At 53.5% G+C, this 27499-nt stretch overlaps 1 protein-coding gene across 1 annotated transcript in view; it reads left to right on the top strand.

Moving 5' to 3' along the window:
• Positions 1 to 658: 658 nt before the first annotated feature.
• SPMAP2L (sperm microtubule associated protein 2 like) overlaps positions 659 to 27499 on the top strand; it is a 57238-nt gene continuing 30397 nt past the window's right edge. The window contains exons 1-2 of the mRNA XM_084832182.1: positions 659 to 924; positions 3265 to 3295. Of these exons, the coding sequence (XP_084688308.1) occupies positions 906 to 924; positions 3265 to 3295 (50 nt within the window). The 5' untranslated portion in view covers positions 659 to 905. The remainder of the gene's footprint in view (positions 925 to 3264; positions 3296 to 27499) is intronic.

The raw sequence follows: 27499 nt of genomic DNA, 5'->3' as shown, positions 1-27499 counted from the left end.
TGCTGTCACTTTTCCTGCCTTGAATTCAGCAAGGACTTCTAAAGTGACCGACTCTCTTTGGTTGCCAACTCTTTTGAGAGCCTGCCCCGCTTGTCCTTTGTCGAGCAGCCTCCTGACAATTCCCCCCCCCCCCGTGGGTGGTACAAGGGTGCAGCCTGCACTGCCACCACATATGCAGTCCAAGTGCCCTGCCCTAGTGTTGTGCAGCCTCAGCATCGGGTTGCCAGGCTTTCCCAACCATACCAATCCAAACCAAGATGTAATAATAAATAATACAAAATACAAAAATGGGCCCTACTGCCAAGGCAACCTACACATGAACGGCAGCTTTGCAGCCTACTTGAAAGTGAATTTCAAGCAAGTTTGCATAATAATTGCATCCTTTAAGAGGGCTGCAGTGGCGGCAGCAGCACGAAATCTTCCATTCTCATTCTAAAGCAGCCTTTCTGAACCCTCCAGAAGTGTTGGACTACAACTCCCATCAGCCGATGGCTAGGGATGGTGGGAGCTGTAGTCCGACACTCCTGGAGGTCGTGGAGTTCGGAAAGGCTGTTCTGACGGCTGCAGCCCGTGTCGCACGCCTGGGAGGAATTACATCGAACTCCCCGAGAGTCTTGCAACTCCTGAATCTGCAGCCAATCTCGTGCTGCGGCGCGCCCTCGCGTGGCTGGTGGGGCGCAGGGCAGCTCGTGCAGACGTCCCGGCAGAGAATAAAACAGGGAGGGGAGGAACGCCACGAGCCGCTGGTTGCCCTGGCGACCGAAATAAACGCGCGAGGAGAGCTGGAGCGCGCAGCGGGGTGCCCGCTGAGCGCGTGCCCTTCTCCAGCTGGAAAGAGCGGGGAGAGCTGAGGCGGGAGCAGGAGGCGCCCCTTGCGGGCTGCTTGGGCCCCTGGCGCGCGCAGGATGGGAGAGTCGCGGACAGGTGCGTCAAAGGCAGTCTCTCCGCGCAGCCTGCCGCGCCCCGTGTTCAAAAATGCTGGCACCTCGAGAAGGGTGCGCCCGAGAATGCGCAGAATGCACTTCCTCTAAAGAGGAAGGCAAAGTTATGTGTGTGTGTGTATATATATATATATATATTCATATTTATATCACACCTCCCCCCACGCTCTCTTGCAAGGAACCCGAGGCAGCTCACATGGTCCTCCTCTCCATTTTATCCTCGCAACACCCATGTGAGGTAGGGTCGGCTGAGAGAGAGTGACTGGCCTAAAGGCACCCTGTGAGTTTCATGGCCAAGTGGGGACTAGAACCTGGGTCTCCCGAGTCCTGATCCAGGACTCTTAACCACTGACTGTGAACATGGGCAGAGTGCACTTTGCCGCAGACTGGAAGCAGCTTTCTAAACAAGCCACTCTGATCCTGTGCAGGAAGTGCTCTTCCCTGAAGGGAGCGATACATTGCTTTCTTATTTAAAAACCATACAAAACCCCATGCTACATATAGAACATAAAGAAATAACAATGCAGTTATAGATGAATGGGAGGCAGCCCCTTGGACAACCAGGATGAGCTTTGTGGAGTGGAAGAGGTGGTCATCTGCCTTTCCATCTCTGTCCAGAGTGTTATTTCAAGATGTTTGGGGAGTAAGGCAAGGAGATCCAACAAGCTCAAAAGCCTGCTCTTGGATACTGTTCATGTTGAGCTATCACCCAGTTTAAGAAATCATAGGTAATTGATTGATTAGTTTTAATTTATCAGATCTGTATTGATTTTCATATGAGTAAAACAATAATTCTGAAGAAAAACCCTCTGTGATTTTTGAAGATATCACAGCAGACTCCATTGTGTAAATGAGGCATTCCCTCCTGTATGTGAAAGAAAGGGGAATGTTTTTGCAAGTGCTTCTATGAAAAGTTGCTAATTTAAAAACAAAAGTGCTGCTCCCCTTTCAAGGACATGTTTTACTAATCTGATGAATCAACTAAACATTGTAGCCCTGATTCAAGGATTAAATTGCAAACAAGGGCTAAGAAGATCCAAAAAGTTACATTAGATGCGGTCAAGCAGCTTGGGCCAACCCAGTGTGATTTTTTAGAAATATTTTGTTGTTGTTGTCTTCGTCTTCTGAACTGCAGACCCAACAACATACTTCACATGACTGAAGCTCCACTAAATTTCAAAAGCAGTTTGCCATGCTGCATGGGACCTTGGTGACAGCTGTATTTTAAGCACATTGGGGGTTGCTGGGTATTTATTTTATGCCCCACACAATAATTATAATAATTTTCTCAACACAGAATACTTCTCTTTTAAATAGAAAAGAAAAAAGCCAATCTTCCTGTTTCCCACCCCTGTTCTGGAGCTGGTTCCAGGACATGTAGAGAGCTTTTCTACATGAGATATTTATTGTGCACTCGTGATTCCTTATTCATGCCTGTTTATGGGTTTTTTAGACAACGGTCATGATCCTCCAATTTTGCTTGTTTTTTGAGAACACTTTCCCAGGTTTTTTAAAGCAGGGAAAATGGGGTATTATTTCTGAAAGATAAGGTATTTTTGTACTTGTGTAATGGCAATATTCCACTATAGCACAGCACCACCTAGAGGATATGTAGTGGAAAAGCTCTTTGTGTAGAGTTCTGATCGCAATTCTGTGACAAAACTGAAAGCAGGTACCGCAGTTAACAGTCTCATGTAGAAAAACTCACTATCACTTCACAACAAAGTGCTAGTCTGGCCTACTGGTCTTGTTGTTGAAACTGAAAGTGCACCCCAGAAAACATCCAACACTCTCCTGCAACTGCACATTGCAGGATGAATTTGTAGTGATAGGCAAGCTTAACTGCCAGTACTGACCTTGTCATCAAAGAACCCTTAATAAGCTTCCACAAAACCCTTGAGTTCTCTAGAACACAGTTTGAAAATGGTTGCTTTACAGTGCATTTAGCAACTTTCCTCTGTCCGGAAATAGATCTTGGGGTTGAAGGGGTTTTTAAACTTGAAATGTAGAACTATGGTCCTGAACATGCATTCCAATTTTCATTCTGATATCTCAGTGTTCAGGGGAGATATTTTGTGATATAAGCAAACAAGCACAAAGAGAATGCCAAACAAGCAAGTTAAACCAAAGTCATCACTTCACTCAAACAGCCATGTAATGTCTGCATGAATCAACCTTTAATTAAGCAGAGAAATTCTTTGTTAGTTCAAATCAGTGCATTGAGAGTACCTTTTTGTGTAATTACAGGTAATTTGTAGTTTGGCATGAAATACACAGGTTTCAGGCTGTTAAAACCTACCTGCTCTTTTTGCTTCCTTTGCAGCTTCTTCCCATGGTTTTCACTCAAGTGGAAGGTAAGAGAAAACTTCCAGGTCCCCCCCTACCCAATTCCAGGTAGCTGCATGGTTAATGGGTCAAATTCTGGGACCTTGTTTTTCCTTGATTGCAGCTCCTAGGGCAGCCAATGGGCATTTCATCGAGTGTGATTTACATTATCATTTGTAATTTGTTGAGTGCTTACAATTTGCTTACAAGCATCTGCTTGCAATCTGGAGTGCAAGTGACTTTAATTCTAAAGTGAGCAAGAGAACACAAGGAAACTGATACAACTGTGAGAAGGGCAAGAGGCATACATTGCAGCCCCACCCTTAAATTCAACATATACATGACATTGTGAATTATATTACTAATGATCTCACAATATTTTTTCTTCAACAAAATGCTCTTAGGGTGCAATCCTATGGACTGGGCCCTTGATGCTCAGAGGCTTCTGAGAGTCCTGTGCCCTACTGGGCCGAAGCCAGCAAGGCTGGAGAAGTGGCAGAGGCAATCTTTGCTTCCCCATCCCCCAATCTCCTTTATTTTAGTTAGATGGGCTTTTCAGCCTGTCTAGAGGGTGCTTTAGAGGGGGAGGGAAGGAGGCTGGAGGAGGCTCAGTATAAATTGGATCCTGCCCTCTCCAGCCTCCTCCCCTCCCCACCCACCAGAACACCCCCTTTCCCCCCTTTCCGAGTTTGATTTTCCAGCCTCAGAGTGGTTGATTTTCCAACCGCAGAGGGCAGCTGGCGGGATTCTTTCTATGCTGGCTGCAAAGGGTTGGGAGGCAGATCTCCGACTCTCCCTTTCGAGGTTGGAGCACTGTCTCTGACCTTGGAAGTGGGAATCTGAGCCATCCTATGGTCCCTGGGATGCTTGCCGAAGGACCATAGGATAGCTCTCTTAGGTGTCTTCAATATTAATATTCTAACAGAACATCCATGTTAATCCATTGTAGCAAAACCAACAAAGAGTCTTGTGGCACTTTAAAGAGTAATATTTGTTTGTTTGTTTACATTTATATCTCCAAGGAGCTGAAGGTGTTGTATATCAGAGGTGGGGAACCTGTGGCCCTATCTCCCTTCAGCCTCAGGCAGCATGGCCAATGGTCAGGGATGATCATAGATAGAATCATAGAATAGTAGGGTTGGAAGGGGCCTACAAGGCCATCGAGTCCAACCCCCTGCTCAATGCAGGAATCCAAGTCAGAGCATCCCTGACAAATGGCTGTCCAGCCTCGTCTTAAAGGCCTCCAGTGTGGGAGAGCCCACCACCTCCCCAGGTAATTGGTTCCATTGCCGTATTGCTCTGACACTCAGGAAGTTTTTCCTGATGTTCAGCCGGAATCTGGCTTCCTGTAACTTGAGCCCATTATTCCGTGTCCTGCACTCTGGGATGATCAAGAAGAGATCCTGGCCTTCTTCTCTGTGACAACCTTTCAAGTACTTGAAGAGTGCTATCATATCTCCCCTCAGTCTTCTCTTCTCAAGGCTAAACATGCCCAGTTCTTTCAGTCTCTCTTCATAGGGCTTTGTTTCCAGTCCCCTGATCATCTTTGTTGCCCTCCTTTGAACCCTCTCCAGCTTGTCTGCATCCTTCTTAAAGTGTGGTGCCCAGAACTGGACACAGTACTCCAGATGAGGCCTAACCAGTGCTGAGTAGAGGGGAACTAGTACTTCCCGGGATTTGGAAGCGATGCTTCTATTAATGCAGCCCAAAATAGCATTTGCCTTTTTTGCAGCCACATCACATTGTTGGCTCATATTCAGCTTGTGATCGACGACAATTCCAAGATCCTTCTCGCTCGTAGTGTGGTTGAGCCACGTATCCCCCATCTTGTAACTGTGCATTTGGTTTCTTTTTCCTAGGTGCAGAACTTGGCATTTGTCCCTATTAAATGCCATTCTGTTGTTTTCTGCCCAGCACTCCAGTCTATCCAGATCACTTTGAATTTTGTTTCTGTCTTCCAAAGTATTAGCTATCCCTCCCAATTTTGTGTCATCTGCAAATTTGATCAGCATTCCCTGCACCTCCTCCTCCAAGTCATTAATAAAAATGTTGAAGAGCACTGGGCCCAGGACTGAGCCCTGCGGTACCCCGCTCGTTACCTCTCCCCAGCTTGAGAAGGTCCCATTGATAAGCACTCTTTGAGTCCGATTCTGTAGCCAACTGTGGATCCACATGATCGTTGTTTCATCTAGCCCACTTCGAGCAAGTTTGCTCATCAGGATATCATGGGGCACTTTGTCGAAAGCTTTGCTGAAGTCGAGGTATATGATGTCTACAGCATTCCCACGGTCTACAAGGGAGGTGACTTGATCAAAAAATGAGATCAGATTTGTCTGGCAGGACTTGTTTTTGACAAATCCATGTTGGCTTCGAGTAATCACGGCATTGTTGTCAAGGTGCTTCCAGATGGATTGCTTTATGATCTGCTCCAGAATTTTCCCAGGGATTGATGTCAGACTGACTGGTCTGTAGTTCCCAGGTTCCTCCTTTTTACCCTTTTTGAAGATAGGGACAACGTTAGCCCTCCTCCAGTCATCTGGCACTTCCCCGGTCCTCCATGATTTCTCAAAGAGAATAGACAGCGGTTCTGAGAGTTCTTCTGCCAGTTCCTTTATTACTCTAGGATGCAGTTCATCTGGCCCTGGAGATTTGAACTCATTCAAAGTAATGAGGTGTTCCTTGACCATATGCCTGTCGATCTCAAGCTGCAATCCTGCCCCTTCAGCCTGTACTTCGCCTTTGCCAGGGGGGTCATAGACCCTCTTTTGGGAGAAGACTGAGCCAAAGTAGGAATTGAGCACCTCTGCCTTTTCTTTGTCATCTGTTATCATTTTGCCATCCTTATTTAATAGCTGAACAACCATTTCTTTCCTCTGCCTTTTACTATGCACGTAGCTGAAGAAAGCCTTTTTGTTGTTTTTAGCATCCCTCGCTAACCTCACCTCGTTCTCCGCTTTAGCCTTCCTGACGCCATCCCTGCAATTCTGTGCTACCTGCCTGTACTCTTCCTTTGTTACTTGGCCTTCTTTCCACTTCTTATATGTGTCCTTTTTTGTTTTCAGGTCATCCCTAAGCTTTTTGTGAAGCCACATTGGCTTCTTCTGTTGTCTTCCACCTTTTCTTCTTGTTGGAATTGTTTGTGATTGTGCCTTGAGAATTTCCTTTTTTAAAAGTTCCCACCCATCTTGGACTCCTTTTCTCGCTAGCATTGTTTGCCATGGGACCTTACTGATCATTGTTCTGAGTTTATTAAAATCAGCTTTCCTAAAATCCAGGGTACGCGTTTGAGTACACTCGGCTTTTGCTTCCCTTAGAACCAAGAACTCAAGTACAACATGGTCGCTTTCCCCCAGAGTTCCTGTAACTGCTACTTTATCCACTAAGTCATCTCTGTTGGTTAGGATCAAGTCAAGGATAGCCGATCCTCTAGTTCCTTCCTCTACTTTCTGTAGGAGGAAGTTATCCGCCACACAAGTCAGGAATTTCCTGGAGGGGCCATGTTTTGCAGAATTTGTCTCCCAACAAATATCGGGGAAATTGAAGTCCCCCATTACTACTACATCATGCTTCCTTAAAACATTGGCTATTTGCTTTTCAAAAGTTTCATCCTTGGCTTCTCCTTGATTGGGTGGCCGGTAGTAGACTCCGACCACCAGGTTCCTTTTATTCTTTGCTCCATTTATTTCAACCCAGATGCTCTCGATGGGGCTACCAAGCTCCTCCTCCTGTATTTCTGTGCAGAGATATGTATTTTTCACATACAGTGCAACCCCGCCTCCCTTTCTGTTCCTCCTGTTCTTTTTGAACAAGTTATATCCTTCAACTGCTGTATTCCAGTCATGAGAGTCATCCCACCAAGTCTCAGTTATACCTATCAAGTCATAATTTCCCTCCTGTATTAAGAGTTCAAGTTCATTCTGTTTGTTTCCCATACTCTGGGCATTAGTATATAGACATCGAAGACCATGTGCTTCATAGTCTGGCTTTCTTCCTACATGTGTCTGAAGACTATTATTGGGCGCTATCAGCGCTGTTCTCTCCATTGCAGTGCATGCGCCTACGTCCATTGTTACCCCCAACATTACATCTCCCTTCCCCGTAGGATTCAGTTTAAAGCCCTCCTGATGAAGTTCTTCATGCTGTGTCCAAACACATTCTTCCCAGCCTTTGTGAGGTGCAACCCATCCCTAGCCAACAGCCCATCTTCCAGGAAGTATAGCCCGTGCTCCCAGAATCCAAATCTCTCTCGTCGGCACCACCTTCGTAGCCAGTCATTCACCCGGAGTATTTTTCGTTCCCTTTCTATCCCTCTTCTAACTACTGGAAGGATGGATGAGAAAACTATCTGGGCCCCAAAGTTCTTGAGTTTCCTTCCCAAAGCTTCAAAGTCTGACGTGATCTCTTCGTAGCTCCGCTTGGCGGTATCATTTGTTCCCACATGGATGAGAAGAAAGGGATACCTGTCAGTGGGCTTTATGAGTGCAGGCAACCTTTCAGTCACGTCTCTAATCTGTCCTCCCGGGAGACAACATACCTGGCGAGTCCACGGGTCTTCGCGACATACTTGGGTCTCGATCCCACGCAGCAAGGAGTCTCCCACTACTACCACTCTTCTCTTCTTCTTCTTGTAGGCCTGGGTTTCATCGCCTCTGTTTGACTGACCTTTAGCCTCTTGCTCACTCTCATGCAGGTTCCCCTGTGATTCTTCCTCTGCAGGCTGTCCTCCAGTCTCATCTGCAAGTACCTGGAATCGGTTCCACAGCTCCACCGCTTCCACTGGTGCAGAGTGGCGTCTAGTTCTTCTTCTCCTAACTGTCACCGTTTTCCAAGGAGTATCCTCTACTCCATTTTTCTTCTCCTCAGCATTTCCCACTTCTGCCTCATCTTGCTGTTGCTCTTCAAGCTTCTGGTCTGCCCTTTGCTGCTGTAGTTCCCCCATTCTGTCCAAGAACTCTTCGTGTTCTCTTATTCCCCGGAGGGTTGACAGTCGCCACTCCAGTCCACTTACTTTTTCCTCCAGCAGCGTGATCAACTTGCACTTGTTGCAGGTGTAGGCCATGTTGTTCTCAGGCAAGAAAACAAACATTGCACACACCTTGCAGGTCACCACCACTGGAGAGTCTTGTCCTTCCATAGCCCCTTTTCCCTTTTTGTGTCTAGCTTTGTGATTGTTCTAGACTAGCCTGTGCCTGCTCCTCTACTCAGTAGAGGTTAAAAGCAGAGTCCCACTGGTGTGGAAGTGTGTGTTACAAGACAAATAAATGGGAAAAAGTTAGTTAAAAAAAAAAAATGTTAGGGGCCTCCCCCTTGACCTCCCCTGCCGAACTCCCCTGGCCAACTCCTGTTTGCTCCCCCTGTTCGCTCGCTCTGTTCGCTCGCTCTCTGGGAGCTTGCCTGCTTCTGTAGTCCCTGGACCAGCTGGAGCAGCTTGCTCTGCTCTGCTCTGCTCAGCTGGGAGGCGGGAAACAGACTGAAGCTTCCCGCCCAGTCAGCTGCTGGGAGTACTCAGGCCACACCCCTCCAATTCAGTTGGAGCTCTCAGAAGCTCCTGGTGAGCTCACAGCCAGTCAGAAGGATAAAGGGCAGCGCCCTGGGCTTCCTGCAACCCACTTACCTCTTAGCCTCTGTCTCCTTTGTCTCCTTTGTCTCTTCAACCACTGCAACTCCCCTGGCCAACTCCTGTTTGCTCCCCCTGTTCGCTCGCTCTGTTCGCTCGCTCTCTGGGAGCTTGCCTGCTTCTGTAGTCCCTGGACCAGCTGGAGCAGCTTGCTCTGCTCTGCTCTGCTCAGCTGGGAGGCGGGAAACAGACTGAAGCTTCCCGCCCAGTCAGCTGCTGGGAGTACTCAGGCCACACCCCTCCAATTCAGTTGGAGCTCTCAGAAGCTCCTGGTGAGCTCACAGCCAGTCAGAAGGATAAAGGGCAGCGCCCTGGGCTTCCTGCAACCCACTTACCTCTTAGCCTCTGTCTCCTTTGTCTCCTTTGTCTCTTCAACCACTGCAACTCCCCTGGCCAACTCCTGTTTGCTCCCCCTGTTCGCTCGCTCTGTTCGCTCGCTCTCTGGGAGCTTGCCTGCTTCTGTAGTCCCTGGACCAGCTGGAGCAGCTTGCTCTGCTCTGCTCTGCTCAGCTGGGAGGCGGGAAACAGACTGAAGCTTCCCGCCCAGTCAGCTGCTGGGAGTACTCAGGCCACACCCCTCCAATTCAGTTGGAGCTCTCAGAAGCTCCTGGTGAGCTCACAGCCAGTCAGAAGGATAAAGGGCAGCGCCCTGGGCTTCCTGCAACCCACTTACCTCTTAGCCTCTGTCTCCTTTGTCTCCTTTGTCTCTTCAACCACTGCAACTCCCCTGGCCAACTCCTGTTTGCTCCCCCTGTTCGCTCGCTCTGTTCGCTCGCTCTCTGGGAGCTTGCCTGCTTCTGTAGTCCCTGGACCAGCTGGAGCAGCTTGCTCTGCTCTGCTCTGCTCAGCTGGGAGGCGGGAAACAGACTGAAGCTTCCCGCCCAGTCAGCTGCTGGGAGTACTCAGGCCACACCCCTCCAATTCAGTTGGAGCTCTCAGAAGCTCCTGGTGAGCTCACAGCCAGTCAGAAGGATAAAGGGCAGCGCCCTGGGCTTCCTGCAACCCACTTACCTCTTAGCCTCTGTCTCCTTTGTCTCCTTTGTCTCTTCAACCACTGCAACTCCCCTGGCCAACTCCTGTTTGCTCCCCCTGTTCGCTCGCTCTGTTCGCTCGCTCTCTGGGAGCTTGCCTGCTTCTGTAGTCCCTGGACCAGCTGGAGCAGCTTGCTCTGCTCTGCTCTGCTCAGCTGGGAGGCGGGAAACAGACTGAAGCTTCCCGCCCAGTCAGCTGCTGGGAGTACTCAGGCCACACCCCTCCAATTCAGTTGGAGCTCTCAGAAGCTCCTGGTGAGCTCACAGCCAGTCAGAAGGATAAAGGGCAGCGCCCTGGGCTTCCTGCAACCCACTTACCTCTTAGCCTCTGTCTCCTTTGTCTCCTTTGTCTCTTCAACCACTGCAACTCCCCTGGCCAACTCCTGTTTGCTCCCCCTGTTCGCTCGCTCTGTTCGCTCGCTCTCTGGGAGCTTGCCTGCTTCTGTAGTCCCTGGACCAGCTGGAGCAGCTTGCTCTGCTCTGCTCTGCTCAGCTGGGAGGCGGGAAACAGACTGAAGCTTCCCGCCCAGTCAGCTGCTGGGAGTACTCAGGCCACACCCCTCCAATTCAGTTGGAGCTCTCAGAAGCTCCTGGTGAGCTCACAGCCAGTCAGAAGGATAAAGGGCAGCGCCCTGGGCTTCCTGCAACCCACTTACCTCTTAGCCTCTGTCTCCTTTGTCTCCTTTGTCTCTTCAACCACTGCAACTCCCCTGGCCAACTCCTGTTTGCTCCCCCTGTTCGCTCGCTCTGTTCGCTCGCTCTCTGGGAGCTTGCCTGCTTCTGTAGTCCCTGGACCAGCTGGAGCAGCTTGCTCTGCTCTGCTCTGCTCAGCTGGGAGGCGGGAAACAGACTGAAGCTTCCCGCCCAGTCAGCTGCTGGGAGTACTCAGGCCACACCCCTCCAATTCAGTTGGAGCTCTCAGAAGCTCCTGGTGAGCTCACAGCCAGTCAGAAGGATAAAGGGCAGCGCCCTGGGCTTCCTGCAACCCACTTACCTCTTAGCCTCTGTCTCCTTTGTCTCCTTTGTCTCTTCAACCACTGCAACTCCCCTGGCCAACTCCTGTTTGCTCCCCCTGTTCGCTCGCTCTGTTCGCTCGCTCTCTGGGAGCTTGCCTGCTTCTGTAGTCCCTGGACCAGCTGGAGCAGCTTGCTCTGCTCTGCTCTGCTCAGCTGGGAGGCGGGAAACAGACTGAAGCTTCCCGCCCAGTCAGCTGCTGGGAGTACTCAGGCCACACCCCTCCAATTCAGTTGGAGCTCTCAGAAGCTCCTGGTGAGCTCACAGCCAGTCAGAAGGATAAAGGGCAGCGCCCTGGGCTTCCTGCAACCCACTTACCTCTTAGCCTCTGTCTCCTTTGTCTCCTTTGTCTCTTCAACCACTGCAACTCCCCTGGCCAACTCCTGTTTGCTCCCCCTGTTCGCTCGCTCTGTTCGCTCGCTCTCTGGGAGCTTGCCTGCTTCTGTAGTCCCTGGACCAGCTGGAGCAGCTTGCTCTGCTCTGCTCTGCTCAGCTGGGAGGCGGGAAACAGACTGAAGCTTCCCGCCCAGTCAGCTGCTGGGAGTACTCAGGCCACACCCCTCCAATTCAGTTGGAGCTCTCAGAAGCTCCTGGTGAGCTCACAGCCAGTCAGAAGGATAAAGGGCAGCGCCCTGGGCTTCCTGCAACCCACTTACCTCTTAGCCTCTGTCTCCTTTGTCTCCTTTGTCTCTTCAACCACTGCAACTCCCCTGGCCAACTCCTGTTTGCTCCCCCTGTTCGCTCGCTCTGTTCGCTCGCTCTCTGGGAGCTTGCCTGCTTCTGTAGTCCCTGGACCAGCTGGAGCAGCTTGCTCTGCTCTGCTCTGCTCAGCTGGGAGGCGGGAAACAGACTGAAGCTTCCCGCCCAGTCAGCTGCTGGGAGTACTCAGGCCACACCCCTCCAATTCAGTTGGAGCTCTCAGAAGCTCCTGGTGAGCTCACAGCCAGTCAGAAGGATAAAGGGCAGCGCCCTGGGCTTCCTGCAACCCACTTACCTCTTAGCCTCTGTCTCCTTTGTCTCCTTTGTCTCTTCAACCACTGCAACTCCCCTGGCCAACTCCTGTTTGCTCCCCCTGTTCGCTCGCTCTGTTCGCTCGCTCTCTGGGAGCTTGCCTGCTTCTGTAGTCCCTGGACCAGCTGGAGCAGCTTGCTCTGCTCTGCTCTGCTCAGCTGGGAGGCGGGAAACAGACTGAAGCTTCCCGCCCAGTCAGCTGCTGGGAGTACTCAGGCCACACCCCTCCAATTCAGTTGGAGCTCTCAGAAGCTCCTGGTGAGCTCACAGCCAGTCAGAAGGATAAAGGGCAGCGCCCTGGGCTTCCTGCAACCCACTTACCTCTTAGCCTCTGTCTCCTTTGTCTCCTTTGTCTCTTCAACCACTGCAACTCCCCTGGCCAACTCCTGTTTGCTCCCCCTGTTCGCTCGCTCTGTTCGCTCGCTCTCTGGGAGCTTGCCTGCTTCTGTAGTCCCTGGACCAGCTGGAGCAGCTTGCTCTGCTCTGCTCTGCTCAGCTGGGAGGCGGGAAACAGACTGAAGCTTCCCGCCCAGTCAGCTGCTGGGAGTACTCAGGCCACACCCCTCCAATTCAGTTGGAGCTCTCAGAAGCTCCTGGTGAGCTCACAGCCAGTCAGAAGGATAAAGGGCAGCGCCCTGGGCTTCCTGCAACCCACTTACCTCTTAGCCTCTGTCTCCTTTGTCTCCTTTGTCTCTTCAACCACTGCAACTCCCCTGGCCAACTCCTGTTTGCTCCCCCTGTTCGCTCGCTCTGTTCGCTCGCTCTCTGGGAGCTTGCCTGCTTCTGTAGTCCCTGGACCAGCTGGAGCAGCTTGCTCTGCTCTGCTCTGCTCAGCTGGGAGGCGGGAAACAGACTGAAGCTTCCCGCCCAGTCAGCTGCTGGGAGTACTCAGGCCACACCCCTCCAATTCAGTTGGAGCTCTCAGAAGCTCCTGGTGAGCTCACAGCCAGTCAGAAGGATAAAGGGCAGCGCCCTGGGCTTCCTGCAACCCACTTACCTCTTAGCCTCTGTCTCCTTTGTCTCCTTTGTCTCTTCAACCACTGCAACTCCCCTGGCCAACTCCTGTTTGCTCCCCCTGTTCGCTCGCTCTGTTCGCTCGCTCTCTGGGAGCTTGCCTGCTTCTGTAGTCCCTGGACCAGCTGGAGCAGCTTGCTCTGCTCTGCTCTGCTCAGCTGGGAGGCGGGAAACAGACTGAAGCTTCCCGCCCAGTCAGCTGCTGGGAGTACTCAGGCCACACCCCTCCAATTCAGTTGGAGCTCTCAGAAGCTCCTGGTGAGCTCACAGCCAGTCAGAAGGATAAAGGGCAGCGCCCTGGGCTTCCTGCAACCCACTTACCTCTTAGCCTCTGTCTCCTTTGTCTCCTTTGTCTCTTCAACCACTGCAACTCCCCTGGCCAACTCCTGTTTGCTCCCCCTGTTCGCTCGCTCTGTTCGCTCGCTCTCTGGGAGCTTGCCTGCTTCTGTAGTCCCTGGACCAGCTGGAGCAGCTTGCTCTGCTCTGCTCTGCTCAGCTGGGAGGCGGGAAACAGACTGAAGCTTCCCGCCCAGTCAGCTGCTGGGAGTACTCAGGCCACACCCCTCCAATTCAGTTGGAGCTCTCAGAAGCTCCTGGTGAGCTCACAGCCAGTCAGAAGGATAAAGGGCAGCGCCCTGGGCTTCCTGCAACCCACTTACCTCTTAGCCTCTGTCTCCTTTGTCTCCTTTGTCTCTTCAACCACTGCAACTCCCCTGGCCAACTCCTGTTTGCTCCCCCTGTTCGCTCGCTCTGTTCGCTCGCTCTCTGGGAGCTTGCCTGCTTCTGTAGTCCCTGGACCAGCTGGAGCAGCTTGCTCTGCTCTGCTCTGCTCAGCTGGGAGGCGGGAAACAGACTGAAGCTTCCCGCCCAGTCAGCTGCTGGGAGTACTCAGGCCACACCCCTCCAATTCAGTTGGAGCTCTCAGAAGCTCCTGGTGAGCTCACAGCCAGTCAGAAGGATAAAGGGCAGCGCCCTGGGCTTCCTGCAACCCACTTACCTCTTAGCCTCTGTCTCCTTTGTCTCCTTTGTCTCTTCAACCACTGCAACTCCCCTGGCCAACTCCTGTTTGCTCCCCCTGTTCGCTCGCTCTGTTCGCTCGCTCTCTGGGAGCTTGCCTGCTTCTGTAGTCCCTGGACCAGCTGGAGCAGCTTGCTCTGCTCTGCTCTGCTCAGCTGGGAGGCGGGAAACAGACTGAAGCTTCCCGCCCAGTCAGCTGCTGGGAGTACTCAGGCCACACCCCTCCAATTCAGTTGGAGCTCTCAGAAGCTCCTGGTGAGCTCACAGCCAGTCAGAAGGATAAAGGGCAGCGCCCTGGGCTTCCTGCAACCCACTTACCTCTTAGCCTCTGTCTCCTTTGTCTCCTTTGTCTCTTCAACCACTGCAACTCCCCTGGCCAACTCCTGTTTGCTCCCCCTGTTCGCTCGCTCTGTTCGCTCGCTCTCTGGGAGCTTGCCTGCTTCTGTAGTCCCTGGACCAGCTGGAGCAGCTTGCTCTGCTCTGCTCTGCTCAGCTGGGAGGCGGGAAACAGACTGAAGCTTCCCGCCCAGTCAGCTGCTGGGAGTACTCAGGCCACACCCCTCCAATTCAGTTGGAGCTCTCAGAAGCTCCTGGTGAGCTCACAGCCAGTCAGAAGGATAAAGGGCAGCGCCCTGGGCTTCCTGCAACCCACTTACCTCTTAGCCTCTGTCTCCTTTGTCTCCTTTGTCTCTTCAACCACTGCAACTCCCCTGGCCAACTCCTGTTTGCTCCCCCTGTTCGCTCGCTCTGTTCGCTCGCTCTCTGGGAGCTTGCCTGCTTCTGTAGTCCCTGGACCAGCTGGAGCAGCTTGCTCTGCTCTGCTCTGCTCAGCTGGGAGGCGGGAAACAGACTGAAGCTTCCCGCCCAGTCAGCTGCTGGGAGTACTCAGGCCACACCCCTCCAATTCAGTTGGAGCTCTCAGAAGCTCCTGGTGAGCTCACAGCCAGTCAGAAGGATAAAGGGCAGCGCCCTGGGCTTCCTGCAACCCACTTACCTCTTAGCCTCTGTCTCCTTTGTCTCCTTTGTCTCTTCAACCACTGCAACTCCCCTGGCCAACTCCTGTTTGCTCCCCCTGTTCGCTCGCTCTGTTCGCTCGCTCTCTGGGAGCTTGCCTGCTTCTGTAGTCCCTGGACCAGCTGGAGCAGCTTGCTCTGCTCTGCTCTGCTCAGCTGGGAGGCGGGAAACAGACTGAAGCTTCCCGCCCAGTCAGCTGCTGGGAGTACTCAGGCCACACCCCTCCAATTCAGTTGGAGCTCTCAGAAGCTCCTGGTGAGCTCACAGCCAGTCAGAAGGATAAAGGGCAGCGCCCTGGGCTTCCTGCAACCCACTTACCTCTTAGCCTCTGTCTCCTTTGTCTCCTTTGTCTCTTCAACCACTGCAACTCCCCTGGCCAACTCCTGTTTGCTCCCCCTGTTCGCTCGCTCTGTTCGCTCGCTCTCTGGGAGCTTGCCTGCTTCTGTAGTCCCTGGACCAGCTGGAGCAGCTTGCTCTGCTCTGCTCTGCTCAGCTGGGAGGCGGGAAACAGACTGAAGCTTCCCGCCCAGTCAGCTGCTGGGAGTACTCAGGCCACACCCCTCCAATTCAGTTGGAGCTCTCAGAAGCTCCTGGTGAGCTCACAGCCAGTCAGAAGGATAAAGGGCAGCGCCCTGGGCTTCCTGCAACCCACTTACCTCTTAGCCTCTGTCTCCTTTGTCTCCTTTGTCTCTTCAACCACTGCAACTCCCCTGGCCAACTCCTGTTTGCTCCCCCTGTTCGCTCGCTCTGTTCGCTCGCTCTCTGGGAGCTTGCCTGCTTCTGTAGTCCCTGGACCAGCTGGAGCAGCTTGCTCTGCTCTGCTCTGCTCAGCTGGGAGGCGGGAAACAGACTGAAGCTTCCCGCCCAGTCAGCTGCTGGGAGTACTCAGGCCACACCCCTCCAATTCAGTTGGAGCTCTCAGAAGCTCCTGGTGAGCTCACAGCCAGTCAGAAGGATAAAGGGCAGCGCCCTGGGCTTCCTGCAACCCACTTACCTCTTAGCCTCTGTCTCCTTTGTCTCCTTTGTCTCTTCAACCACTGCAACTCCCCTGGCCAACTCCTGTTTGCTCCCCCTGTTCGCTCGCTCTGTTCGCTCGCTCTCTGGGAGCTTGCCTGCTTCTGTAGTCCCTGGACCAGCTGGAGCAGCTTGCTCTGCTCTGCTCTGCTCAGCTGGGAGGCGGGAAACAGACTGAAGCTTCCCGCCCAGTCAGCTGCTGGGAGTACTCAGGCCACACCCCTCCAATTCAGTTGGAGCTCTCAGAAGCTCCTGGTGAGCTCACAGCCAGTCAGAAGGATAAAGGGCAGCGCCCTGGGCTTCCTGCAACCCACTTACCTCTTAGCCTCTGTCTCCTTTGTCTCCTTTGTCTCTTCAACCACTGCAACTCCCCTGGCCAACTCCTGTTTGCTCCCCCTGTTCGCTCGCTCTGTTCGCTCGCTCTCTGGGAGCTTGCCTGCTTCTGTAGTCCCTGGACCAGCTGGAGCAGCTTGCTCTGCTCTGCTCTGCTCAGCTGGGAGGCGGGAAACAGACTGAAGCTTCCCGCCCAGTCAGCTGCTGGGAGTACTCAGGCCACACCCCTCCAATTCAGTTGGAGCTCTCAGAAGCTCCTGGTGAGCTCACAGCCAGTCAGAAGGATAAAGGGCAGCGCCCTGGGCTTCCTGCAACCCACTTACCTCTTAGCCTCTGTCTCCTTTGTCTCCTTTGTCTCTTCAACCACTGCAACTCCCCTGGCCAACTCCTGTTTGCTCCCCCTGTTCGCTCGCTCTGTTCGCTCGCTCTCTGGGAGCTTGCCTGCTTCTGTAGTCCCTGGACCAGCTGGAGCAGCTTGCTCTGCTCTGCTCTGCTCAGCTGGGAGGCGGGAAACAGACTGAAGCTTCCCGCCCAGTCAGCTGCTGGGAGTACTCAGGCCACACCCCTCCAATTCAGTTGGAGCTCTCAGAAGCTCCTGGTGAGCTCACAGCCAGTCAGAAGGATAAAGGGCAGCGCCCTGGGCTTCCTGCAACCCACTTACCTCTTAGCCTCTGTCTCCTTTGTCTCCTTTGTCTCTTCAACCACTGCAACTCCCCTGGCCAACTCCTGTTTGCTCCCCCTGTTCGCTCGCTCTGTTCGCTCGCTCTCTGGGAGCTTGCCTGCTTCTGTAGTCCCTGGACCAGCTGGAGCAGCTTGCTCTGCTCTGCTCTGCTCAGCTGGGAGGCGGGAAACAGACTGAAGCTTCCCGCCCAGTCAGCTGCTGGGAGTACTCAGGCCACACCCCTCCAATTCAGTTGGAGCTCTCAGAAGCTCCTGGTGAGCTCACAGCCAGTCAGAAGGATAAAGGGCAGCGCCCTGGGCTTCCTGCAACCCACTTACCTCTTAGCCTCTGTCTCCTTTGTCTCCTTTGTCTCTTCAACCACTGCAACTCCCCTGGCCAACTCCTGTTTGCTCCCCCTGTTCGCTCGCTCTGTTCGCTCGCTCTCTGGGAGCTTGCCTGCTTCTGTAGTCCCTGGACCAGCTGGAGCAGCTTGCTCTGCTCTGCTCTGCTCAGCTGGGAGGCGGGAAACAGACTGAAGCTTCCCGCCCAGTCAGCTGCTGGGAGTACTCAGGCCACACCCCTCCAATTCAGTTGGAGCTCTCAGAAGCTCCTGGTGAGCTCACAGCCAGTCAGAAGGATAAAGGGCAGCGCCCTGGGCTTCCTGCAACCCACTTACCTCTTAGCCTCTGTCTCCTTTGTCTCCTTTGTCTCTTCAACCACTGCAACTCCCCTGGCCAACTCCTGTTTGCTCCCCCTGTTCGCTCGCTCTGTTCGCTCGCTCTCTGGGAGCTTGCCTGCTTCTGTAGTCCCTGGACCAGCTGGAGCAGCTTGCTCTGCTCTGCTCTGCTCAGCTGGGAGGCGGGAAACAGACTGAAGCTTCCCGCCCAGTCAGCTGCTGGGAGTACTCAGGCCACACCCCTCCAATTCAGTTGGAGCTCTCAGAAGCTCCTGGTGAGCTCACAGCCAGTCAGAAGGATAAAGGGCAGCGCCCTGGGCTTCCTGCAACCCACTTACCTCTTAGCCTCTGTCTCCTTTGTCTCCTTTGTCTCTTCAACCACTGCAACTCCCCTGGCCAACTCCTGTTTGCTCCCCCTGTTCGCTCGCTCTGTTCGCTCGCTCTCTGGGAGCTTGCCTGCTTCTGTAGTCCCTGGACCAGCTGGAGCAGCTTGCTCTGCTCTGCTCTGCTCAGCTGGGAGGCGGGAAACAGACTGAAGCTTCCCGCCCAGTCAGCTGCTGGGAGTACTCAGGCCACACCCCTCCAATTCAGTTGGAGCTCTCAGAAGCTCCTGGTGAGCTCACAGCCAGTCAGAAGGATAAAGGGCAGCGCCCTGGGCTTCCTGCAACCCACTTACCTCTTAGCCTCTGTCTCCTTTGTCTCCTTTGTCTCTTCAACCACTGCAACTCCCCTGGCCAACTCCTGTTTGCTCCCCCTGTTCGCTCGCTCTGTTCGCTCGCTCTCTGGGAGCTTGCCTGCTTCTGTAGTCCCTGGACCAGCTGGAGCAGCTTGCTCTGCTCTGCTCTGCTCAGCTGGGAGGCGGGAAACAGACTGAAGCTTCCCGCCCAGTCAGCTGCTGGGAGTACTCAGGCCACACCCCTCCAATTCAGTTGGAGCTCTCAGAAGCTCCTGGTGAGCTCACAGCCAGTCAGAAGGATAAAGGGCAGCGCCCTGGGCTTCCTGCAACCCACTTACCTCTTAGCCTCTGTCTCCTTTGTCTCCTTTGTCTCTTCAACCACTGCAACTCCCCTGGCCAACTCCTGTTTGCTCCCCCTGTTCGCTCGCTCTGTTCGCTCGCTCTCTGGGAGCTTGCCTGCTTCTGTAGTCCCTGGACCAGCTGGAGCAGCTTGCTCTGCTCTGCTCTGCTCAGCTGGGAGGCGGGAAACAGACTGAAGCTTCCCGCCCAGTCAGCTGCTGGGAGTACTCAGGCCACACCCCTCCAATTCAGTTGGAGCTCTCAGAAGCTCCTGGTGAGCTCACAGCCAGTCAGAAGGATAAAGGGCAGCGCCCTGGGCTTCCTGCAACCCACTTACCTCTTAGCCTCTGTCTCCTTTGTCTCCTTTGTCTCTTCAACCACTGCAACTCCCCTGGCCAACTCCTGTTTGCTCCCCCTGTTCGCTCGCTCTGTTCGCTCGCTCTCTGGGAGCTTGCCTGCTTCTGTAGTCCCTGGACCAGCTGGAGCAGCTTGCTCTGCTCTGCTCTGCTCAGCTGGGAGGCGGGAAACAGACTGAAGCTTCCCGCCCAGTCAGCTGCTGGGAGTACTCAGGCCACACCCCTCCAATTCAGTTGGAGCTCTCAGAAGCTCCTGGTGAGCTCACAGCCAGTCAGAAGGATAAAGGGCAGCGCCCTGGGCTTCCTGCAACCCACTTACCTCTTAGCCTCTGTCTCCTTTGTCTCCTTTGTCTCTTCAACCACTGCAACTCCCCTGGCCAACTCCTGTTTGCTCCCCCTGTTCGCTCGCTCTGTTCGCTCGCTCTCTGGGAGCTTGCCTGCTTCTGTAGTCCCTGGACCAGCTGGAGCAGCTTGCTCTGCTCTGCTCTGCTCAGCTGGGAGGCGGGAAACAGACTGAAGCTTCCCGCCCAGTCAGCTGCTGGGAGTACTCAGGCCACACCCCTCCAATTCAGTTGGAGCTCTCAGAAGCTCCTGGTGAGCTCACAGCCAGTCAGAAGGATAAAGGGCAGCGCCCTGGGCTTCCTGCAACCCACTTACCTCTTAGCCTCTGTCTCCTTTGTCTCCTTTGTCTCTTCAACCACTGCAACTCCCCTGGCCAACTCCTGTTTGCTCCCCCTGTTCGCTCGCTCTGTTCGCTCGCTCTCTGGGAGCTTGCCTGCTTCTGTAGTCCCTGGACCAGCTGGAGCAGCTTGCTCTGCTCTGCTCTGCTCAGCTGGGAGGCGGGAAACAGACTGAAGCTTCCCGCCCAGTCAGCTGCTGGGAGTACTCAGGCCACACCCCTCCAATTCAGTTGGAGCTCTCAGAAGCTCCTGGTGAGCTCACAGCCAGTCAGAAGGATAAAGGGCAGCGCCCTGGGCTTCCTGCAACCCACTTACCTCTTAGCCTCTGTCTCCTTTGTCTCCTTTGTCTCTTCAACCACTGCAACTCCCCTGGCCAACTCCTGTTTGCTCCCCCTGTTCGCTCGCTCTGTTCGCTCGCTCTCTGGGAGCTTGCCTGCTTCTGTAGTCCCTGGACCAGCTGGAGCAGCTTGCTCTGCTCTGCTCTGCTCAGCTGGGAGGCGGGAAACAGACTGAAGCTTCCCGCCCAGTCAGCTGCTGGGAGTACTCAGGCCACACCCCTCCAATTCAGTTGGAGCTCTCAGAAGCTCCTGGTGAGCTCACAGCCAGTCAGAAGGATAAAGGGCAGCGCCCTGGGCTTCCTGCAACCCACTTACCTCTTAGCCTCTGTCTCCTTTGTCTCCTTTGTCTCTTCAACCACTGCAACTCCCCTGGCCAACTCCTGTTTGCTCCCCCTGTTCGCTCGCTCTGTTCGCTCGCTCTCTGGGAGCTTGCCTGCTTCTGTAGTCCCTGGACCAGCTGGAGCAGCTTGCTCTGCTCTGCTCTGCTCAGCTGGGAGGCGGGAAACAGACTGAAGCTTCCCGCCCAGTCAGCTGCTGGGAGTACTCAGGCCACACCCCTCCAATTCAGTTGGAGCTCTCAGAAGCTCCTGGTGAGCTCACAGCCAGTCAGAAGGATAAAGGGCAGCGCCCTGGGCTTCCTGCAACCCACTTACCTCTTAGCCTCTGTCTCCTTTGTCTCCTTTGTCTCTTCAACCACTGCAACTCCCCTGGCCAACTCCTGTTTGCTCCCCCTGTTCGCTCGCTCTGTTCGCTCGCTCTCTGGGAGCTTGCCTGCTTCTGTAGTCCCTGGACCAGCTGGAGCAGCTTGCTCTGCTCTGCTCTGCTCAGCTGGGAGGCGGGAAACAGACTGAAGCTTCCCGCCCAGTCAGCTGCTGGGAGTACTCAGGCCACACCCCTCCAATTCAGTTGGAGCTCTCAGAAGCTCCTGGTGAGCTCACAGCCAGTCAGAAGGATAAAGGGCAGCGCCCTGGGCTTCCTGCAACCCACTTACCTCTTAGCCTCTGTCTCCTTTGTCTCCTTTGTCTCTTCAACCACTGCAACTCCCCTGGCCAACTCCTGTTTGCTCCCCCTGTTCGCTCGCTCTGTTCGCTCGCTCTCTGGGAGCTTGCCTGCTTCTGTAGTCCCTGGACCAGCTGGAGCAGCTTGCTCTGCTCTGCTCTGCTCAGCTGGGAGGCGGGAAACAGACTGAAGCTTCCCGCCCAGTCAGCTGCTGGGAGTACTCAGGCCACACCCCTCCAATTCAGTTGGAGCTCTCAGAAGCTCCTGGTGAGCTCACAGCCAGTCAGAAGGATAAAGGGCAGCGCCCTGGGCTTCCTGCAACCCACTTACCTCTTAGCCTCTGTCTCCTTTGTCTCCTTTGTCTCTTCAACCACTGCAACTCCCCTGGCCAACTCCTGTTTGCTCCCCCTGTTCGCTCGCTCTGTTCGCTCGCTCTCTGGGAGCTTGCCTGCTTCTGTAGTCCCTGGACCAGCTGGAGCAGCTTGCTCTGCTCTGCTCTGCTCAGCTGGGAGGCGGGAAACAGACTGAAGCTTCCCGCCCAGTCAGCTGCTGGGAGTACTCAGGCCACACCCCTCCAATTCAGTTGGAGCTCTCAGAAGCTCCTGGTGAGCTCACAGCCAGTCAGAAGGATAAAGGGCAGCGCCCTGGGCTTCCTGCAACCCACTTACCTCTTAGCCTCTGTCTCCTTTGTCTCTTCAACCACTGCAACTCCCCTGGCCAACTCCTGTTTGCTCCCCCTGTTCGCTCGCTCTGTTCGCTCGCTCTCTGGGAGCTTGCCTGCTTCTGTAGTCCCTGGACCAGCTGGAGCAGCTTGCTCTGCTCTGCTCTGCTCAGCTGGGAGGCGGGAAACAGACTGAAGCTTCCCGCCCAGTCAGCTGCTGGGAGTACTCAGGCCACACCCCTCCAATTCAGTTGGAGCTCTCAGAAGCTCCTGGTGAGCTCACAGCCAGTCAGAAGGATAAAGGGCAGCGCCCTGGGCTTCCTGCAACCCACTTACCTCTTAGCCTCTGTCTCCTTTGTCTCCTTTGTCTCTTCAACCACTGCAACTCCCCTGGCCAACTCCTGTTTGCTCCCCCTGTTCGCTCGCTCTGTTCGCTCGCTCTCTGGGAGCTTGCCTGCTTCTGTAGTCCCTGGACCAGCTGGAGCAGCTTGCTCTGCTCTGCTCTGCTCAGCTGGGAGGCGGGAAACAGACTGAAGCTTCCCGCCCAGTCAGCTGCTGGGAGTACTCAGGCCACACCCCTCCAATTCAGTTGGAGCTCTCAGAAGCTCCTGGTGAGCTCACAGCCAGTCAGAAGGATAAAGGGCAGCGCCCTGGGCTTCCTGCAACCCACTTACCTCTTAGCCTCTGTCTCCTTTGTCTCTTCAACCACTGCAACTCCCCTGGCCAACTCCTGTTTGCTCCCCCTGTTCGCTCGCTCTGTTCGCTCGCTCTCTGGGAGCTTGCCTGCTTCTGTAGTCCCTGGACCAGCTGGAGCAGCTTGCTCTGCTCTGCTCTGCTCAGCTGGGAGGCGGGAAACAGACTGAAGCTTCCCGCCCAGTCAGCTGCTGGGAGTACTCAGGCCACACCCCTCCAATTCAGTTGGAGCTCTCAGAAGCTCCTGGTGAGCTCACAGCCAGTCAGAAGGATAAAGGGCAGCGCCCTGGGCTTCCTGCAACCCACTTACCTCTTAGCCTCTGTCTCCTTTGTCTCCTTTGTCTCTTCAACCACTGCAACTCCCCTGGCCAACTCCTGTTTGCTCCCCCTGTTCGCTCGCTCTGTTCGCTCGCTCTCTGGGAGCTTGCCTGCTTCTGTAGTCCCTGGACCAGCTGGAGCAGCTTGCTCTGCTCTGCTCTGCTCAGCTGGGAGGCGGGAAACAGACTGAAGCTTCCCGCCCAGTCAGCTGCTGGGAGTACTCAGGCCACACCCCTCCAATTCAGTTGGAGCTCTCAGAAGCTCCTGGTGAGCTCACAGCCAGTCAGAAGGATAAAGGGCAGCGCCCTGGGCTTCCTGCAACCCACTTACCTCTTAGCCTCTGTCTCCTTTGTCTCCTTTGTCTCTTCAACCACTGCAACTCCCCTGGCCAACTCCTGTTTGCTCCCCCTGTTCGCTCGCTCTGTTCGCTCGCTCTCTGGGAGCTTGCCTGCTTCTGTAGTCCCTGGACCAGCTGGAGCAGCTTGCTCTGCTCTGCTCTGCTCAGCTGGGAGGCGGGAAACAGACTGAAGCTTCCCGCCCAGTCAGCTGCTGGGAGTACTCAGGCCACACCCCTCCAATTCAGTTGGAGCTCTCAGAAGCTCCTGGTGAGCTCACAGCCAGTCAGAAGGATAAAGGGCAGCGCCCTGGGCTTCCTGCAACCCACTTACCTCTTAGCCTCTGTCTCCTTTGTCTCCTTTGTCTCTTCAACCACTGCAACTCCCCTGGCCAACTCCTGTTTGCTCCCCCTGTTCGCTCGCTCTGTTCGCTCGCTCTCTGGGAGCTTGCCTGCTTCTGTAGTCCCTGGACCAGCTGGAGCAGCTTGCTCTGCTCTGCTCTGCTCAGCTGGGAGGCGGGAAACAGACTGAAGCTTCCCGCCCAGTCAGCTGCTGGGAGTACTCAGGCCACACCCCTCCAATTCAGTTGGAGCTCTCAGAAGCTCCTGGTGAGCTCACAGCCAGTCAGAAGGATAAAGGGCAGCGCCCTGGGCTTCCTGCAACCCACTTACCTCTTAGCCTCTGTCTCCTTTGTCTCCTTTGTCTCTTCAACCACTGCAACTCCCCTGGCCAACTCCTGTTTGCTCCCCCTGTTCGCTCGCTCTGTTCGCTCGCTCTCTGGGAGCTTGCCTGCTTCTGTAGTCCCTGGACCAGCTGGAGCAGCTTGCTCTGCTCTGCTCTGCTCAGCTGGGAGGCGGGAAACAGACTGAAGCTTCCCGCCCAGTCAGCTGCTGGGAGTACTCAGGCCACACCCCTCCAATTCAGTTGGAGCTCTCAGAAGCTCCTGGTGAGCTCACAGCCAGTCAGAAGGATAAAGGGCAGCGCCCTGGGCTTCCTGCAACCCACTTACCTCTTAGCCTCTGTCTCCTTTGTCTCCTTTGTCTCTTCAACCACTGCAACTCCCCTGGCCAACTCCTGTTTGCTCCCCCTGTTCGCTCGCTCTGTTCGCTCGCTCTCTGGGAGCTTGCCTGCTTCTGTAGTCCCTGGACCAGCTGGAGCAGCTTGCTCTGCTCTGCTCTGCTCAGCTGGGAGGCGGGAAACAGACTGAAGCTTCCCGCCCAGTCAGCTGCTGGGAGTACTCAGGCCACACCCCTCCAATTCAGTTGGAGCTCTCAGAAGCTCCTGGTGAGCTCACAGCCAGTCAGAAGGATAAAGGGCAGCGCCCTGGGCTTCCTGCAACCCACTTACCTCTTAGCCTCTGTCTCCTTTGTCTCCTTTGTCTCTTCAACCACTGCAACTCCCCTGGCCAACTCCTGTTTGCTCCCCCTGTTCGCTCGCTCTGTTCGCTCGCTCTCTGGGAGCTTGCCTGCTTCTGTAGTCCCTGGACCAGCTGGAGCAGCTTGCTCTGCTCTGCTCTGCTCAGCTGGGAGGCGGGAAACAGACTGAAGCTTCCCGCCCAGTCAGCTGCTGGGAGTACTCAGGCCACACCCCTCCAATTCAGTTGGAGCTCTCAGAAGCTCCTGGTGAGCTCACAGCCAGTCAGAAGGATAAAGGGCAGCGCCCTGGGCTTCCTGCAACCCACTTACCTCTTAGCCTCTGTCTCCTTTGTCTCCTTTGTCTCTTCAACCACTGCAACTCCCCTGGCCTACTCTCACCACTGCACCACAAACAGAACAACATATTTATTGTTTGATTTATCCAGAGCTAGTGCTGGTATCATGAAGAAAGTGTCAGATTAGGACTGGGAAGTCCTGGGTTCAAATCCCTGCTTTGCCATGAAGCTCCTTGAATGACTGTATGCCCATCACTGTCTCTCAGCCTAACTTACCTCACAGGGTTGTTGTAACAGTAAAATGGGGGGCGGGGGTGGTCAGAGCATGTATACCCCTCTGAGCTTCTTGGAGGAAAGGTGGGATGAAAAATGTAGTTGTGGCAAAAGCTTTTGTGGAGAGGACCCTACTTCAGTAGTCTGCTCTCGCCTACAACAGTTCATGCCACAAGATGTTTATTAAGGTGCCACAGGACTCTCTGTTGTCCATATTACTGTGAGGAATTTGGGATGGAGCTGTAATGTGAGAGATGCATACAGTGACAGTTCACTGATAAATGTGCTTGACAAAGAATGACTCAATTGCATTTAAAGAACCAATAAATGGGCTGGTTCAGATGTTGCACATTGGTCCACTTTTGCTGTCCAAGGAACCATCTGAGAGCCTGGCTGTGTGTTACACTTTACACATTAAAAGTAGCGATGTGTAAGCTAGGATCTAACAGCTGAGATTTCTCATGCTCCCCTGGAGACAGGTAGAAAAAGCTGGAGGGGGCTGTAAAGCTGCTGGCTGCTTTTCTCCATCTATTAATTATCCATGCTTATTAATGTTTACCTTTAGCAGGGGGGGGGGTTGAGGGGGAGGGACAAAGGGATGTGAGCATCTTGTCCGTTATGATATCATCTTTTAATTGGGGTGTGACACTGTGGAAAAGTGCATAATACAAATAGCAAAGAATGTGCATAAGGGAGAATTTTACGGCATTAGTCACAAAAGGGGAGTGTCCGAATTTTCCTGTCAGAGCAATTATTTGACAGTAAGTTTGGATTTAACTCAGATGATACCTTGGTAACACACTAAGGCCACCTCTACTCAAGGACAGTGCTCCATGCAAGAACTGCCTTGCTAGTTCAGACAAAGGCCCATCTAGTCCAGTGTTCTGTTTCCAAGAATAGCCAGTGAGATGCCTGTGGGAGACTCACAGCTGTCTGTAGGCTGTCCTCTTCTTGAGATTTTTGAATTATTGGGAACAAGTTGCTGACAAAAGACATGTCTACTGCAATTGCCACAAGACCAGGGTGTGTACAGTTTGGCTTAGTAGCTGCCACTGTGCCATAAACTGTGCCATATCCCAGCCTAGGAAGATTACAACAAGGGCATGAATTTGCCCCAGCAACTGGTATTCATAGCTTATGCTACTTCTGTTCACAAAAGTTTCATCAAGCTGTCATAACTAATCGCTTTTGATAGATCTACCCTCCATGAATATGCTTTTAAGAAGCAAAATAAGCTAGTGGTCATTACCACACCTTGTGACAATAAATTAATTATGTGAAAGAAGTTGTATCAAAACATACAATTGTCTGTCCCAAACCTCTTGCAAGTCGACTTCACTGGGTGACATCCCCTCGCCCTGCCCAGTTCTATTATTGCAACAGGGGGAGGGGGGATCCTTGCTCTCTCTACACCTCTCATAACTCTGTACACCTCTATCATGTCTCCCCACCCATTTTTTTCTAACCTAAGAAGCTTCAACTATTTAGCCATGCCTCATAGAGAAGATGCTCTGACCCTCACGGTCATTTTAGTTTCCCTTAACTGTTAAGTCAGGCTACTCCTTGGTAGTGTTTGGGGTGACCTCTATCCAGTTACACTGCTCCACATTATCTTCCTGTACCTGCTGCTTTCATATCTCCCTGCTTCCAGATGTTGGCTTCCCCAGCAGAAGAACCAAACCTAGAAGCAAAACAGGAAGTAATAGAAAAGGTATCTGTTATTATACAGAGTTTTGGAGCTACTTTTGCCAGTTTTGTAAAATAGTTCTGGATTCTCCCATGTTGGTGTTAACTAGTACATCTGGTCTATCAGCAATCAGTACAGAGATCACCACACACACAGTTGATTCTGGCTTCAGGGTGCCTAGGAAACTGAATCAGCATACTGGTCACTGTAAATCCATTGCAGAAAGCTGACTTCAAGAAGCACCCCTCATTTTTCTTGAACCTGTCCAAGATGGAACCAAGTACCTCATGGGCCATATCTAGTGAACTACCTAGGGCTGTCTGTTCTTAGGCCTCAGAGCTCTCTCCATGCACAGAAGATAATGGGGATGTAGAACATTGGCCCCTGTGAGGGAGAGACCGCCTGAAGCCTCTGGATTGGCCCGGCCTGATAGTAGCCTGATTTGCTGCCCTTGCAGAGTCGACAGAGAGGCTCCCTCAGCACCTGGACTTGCCCTAGAAGTGCTTCACTTGCCCCTGTCTGACTGCTTCTTCAACCAACTACTGGAAGAAGGGATGCAGAGAGGTCTCTCTCGCTCCTCCACCCCAAACACTTCTGCATTTGGTGTCTGGGAGGGAGATTCTTTCCCCTGTCATGGTGTTTGCTCTCATGCTCCTGTCTGTCAAGAAAACATCATTATAAATGTAACTTGAATGGGAGGCTCTTGGCTTGTAAACAGTGTTCTGTACCTGAACACGTCCTGGCTTGAAGAAAAGGCTGACGGCCCTGCGTGCATCGGTGCCTCTCAGTGAAGCCTTTGCCTGGGAGCAAGTTTTGTACATGACG

Source organism: Heloderma suspectum, chromosome 2 (assembly GCF_057233095.1).
Source record: "Heloderma suspectum isolate Gila_16-S chromosome 2, 16-S_ref, whole genome shotgun sequence".
Lineage (NCBI taxonomy): Eukaryota > Metazoa > Chordata > Lepidosauria > Squamata > Helodermatidae > Heloderma > Heloderma suspectum.
The sequence above is the reverse complement of the archived record's forward strand: the minus strand, read 5'-3'. Positions and strand labels throughout refer to the sequence as shown.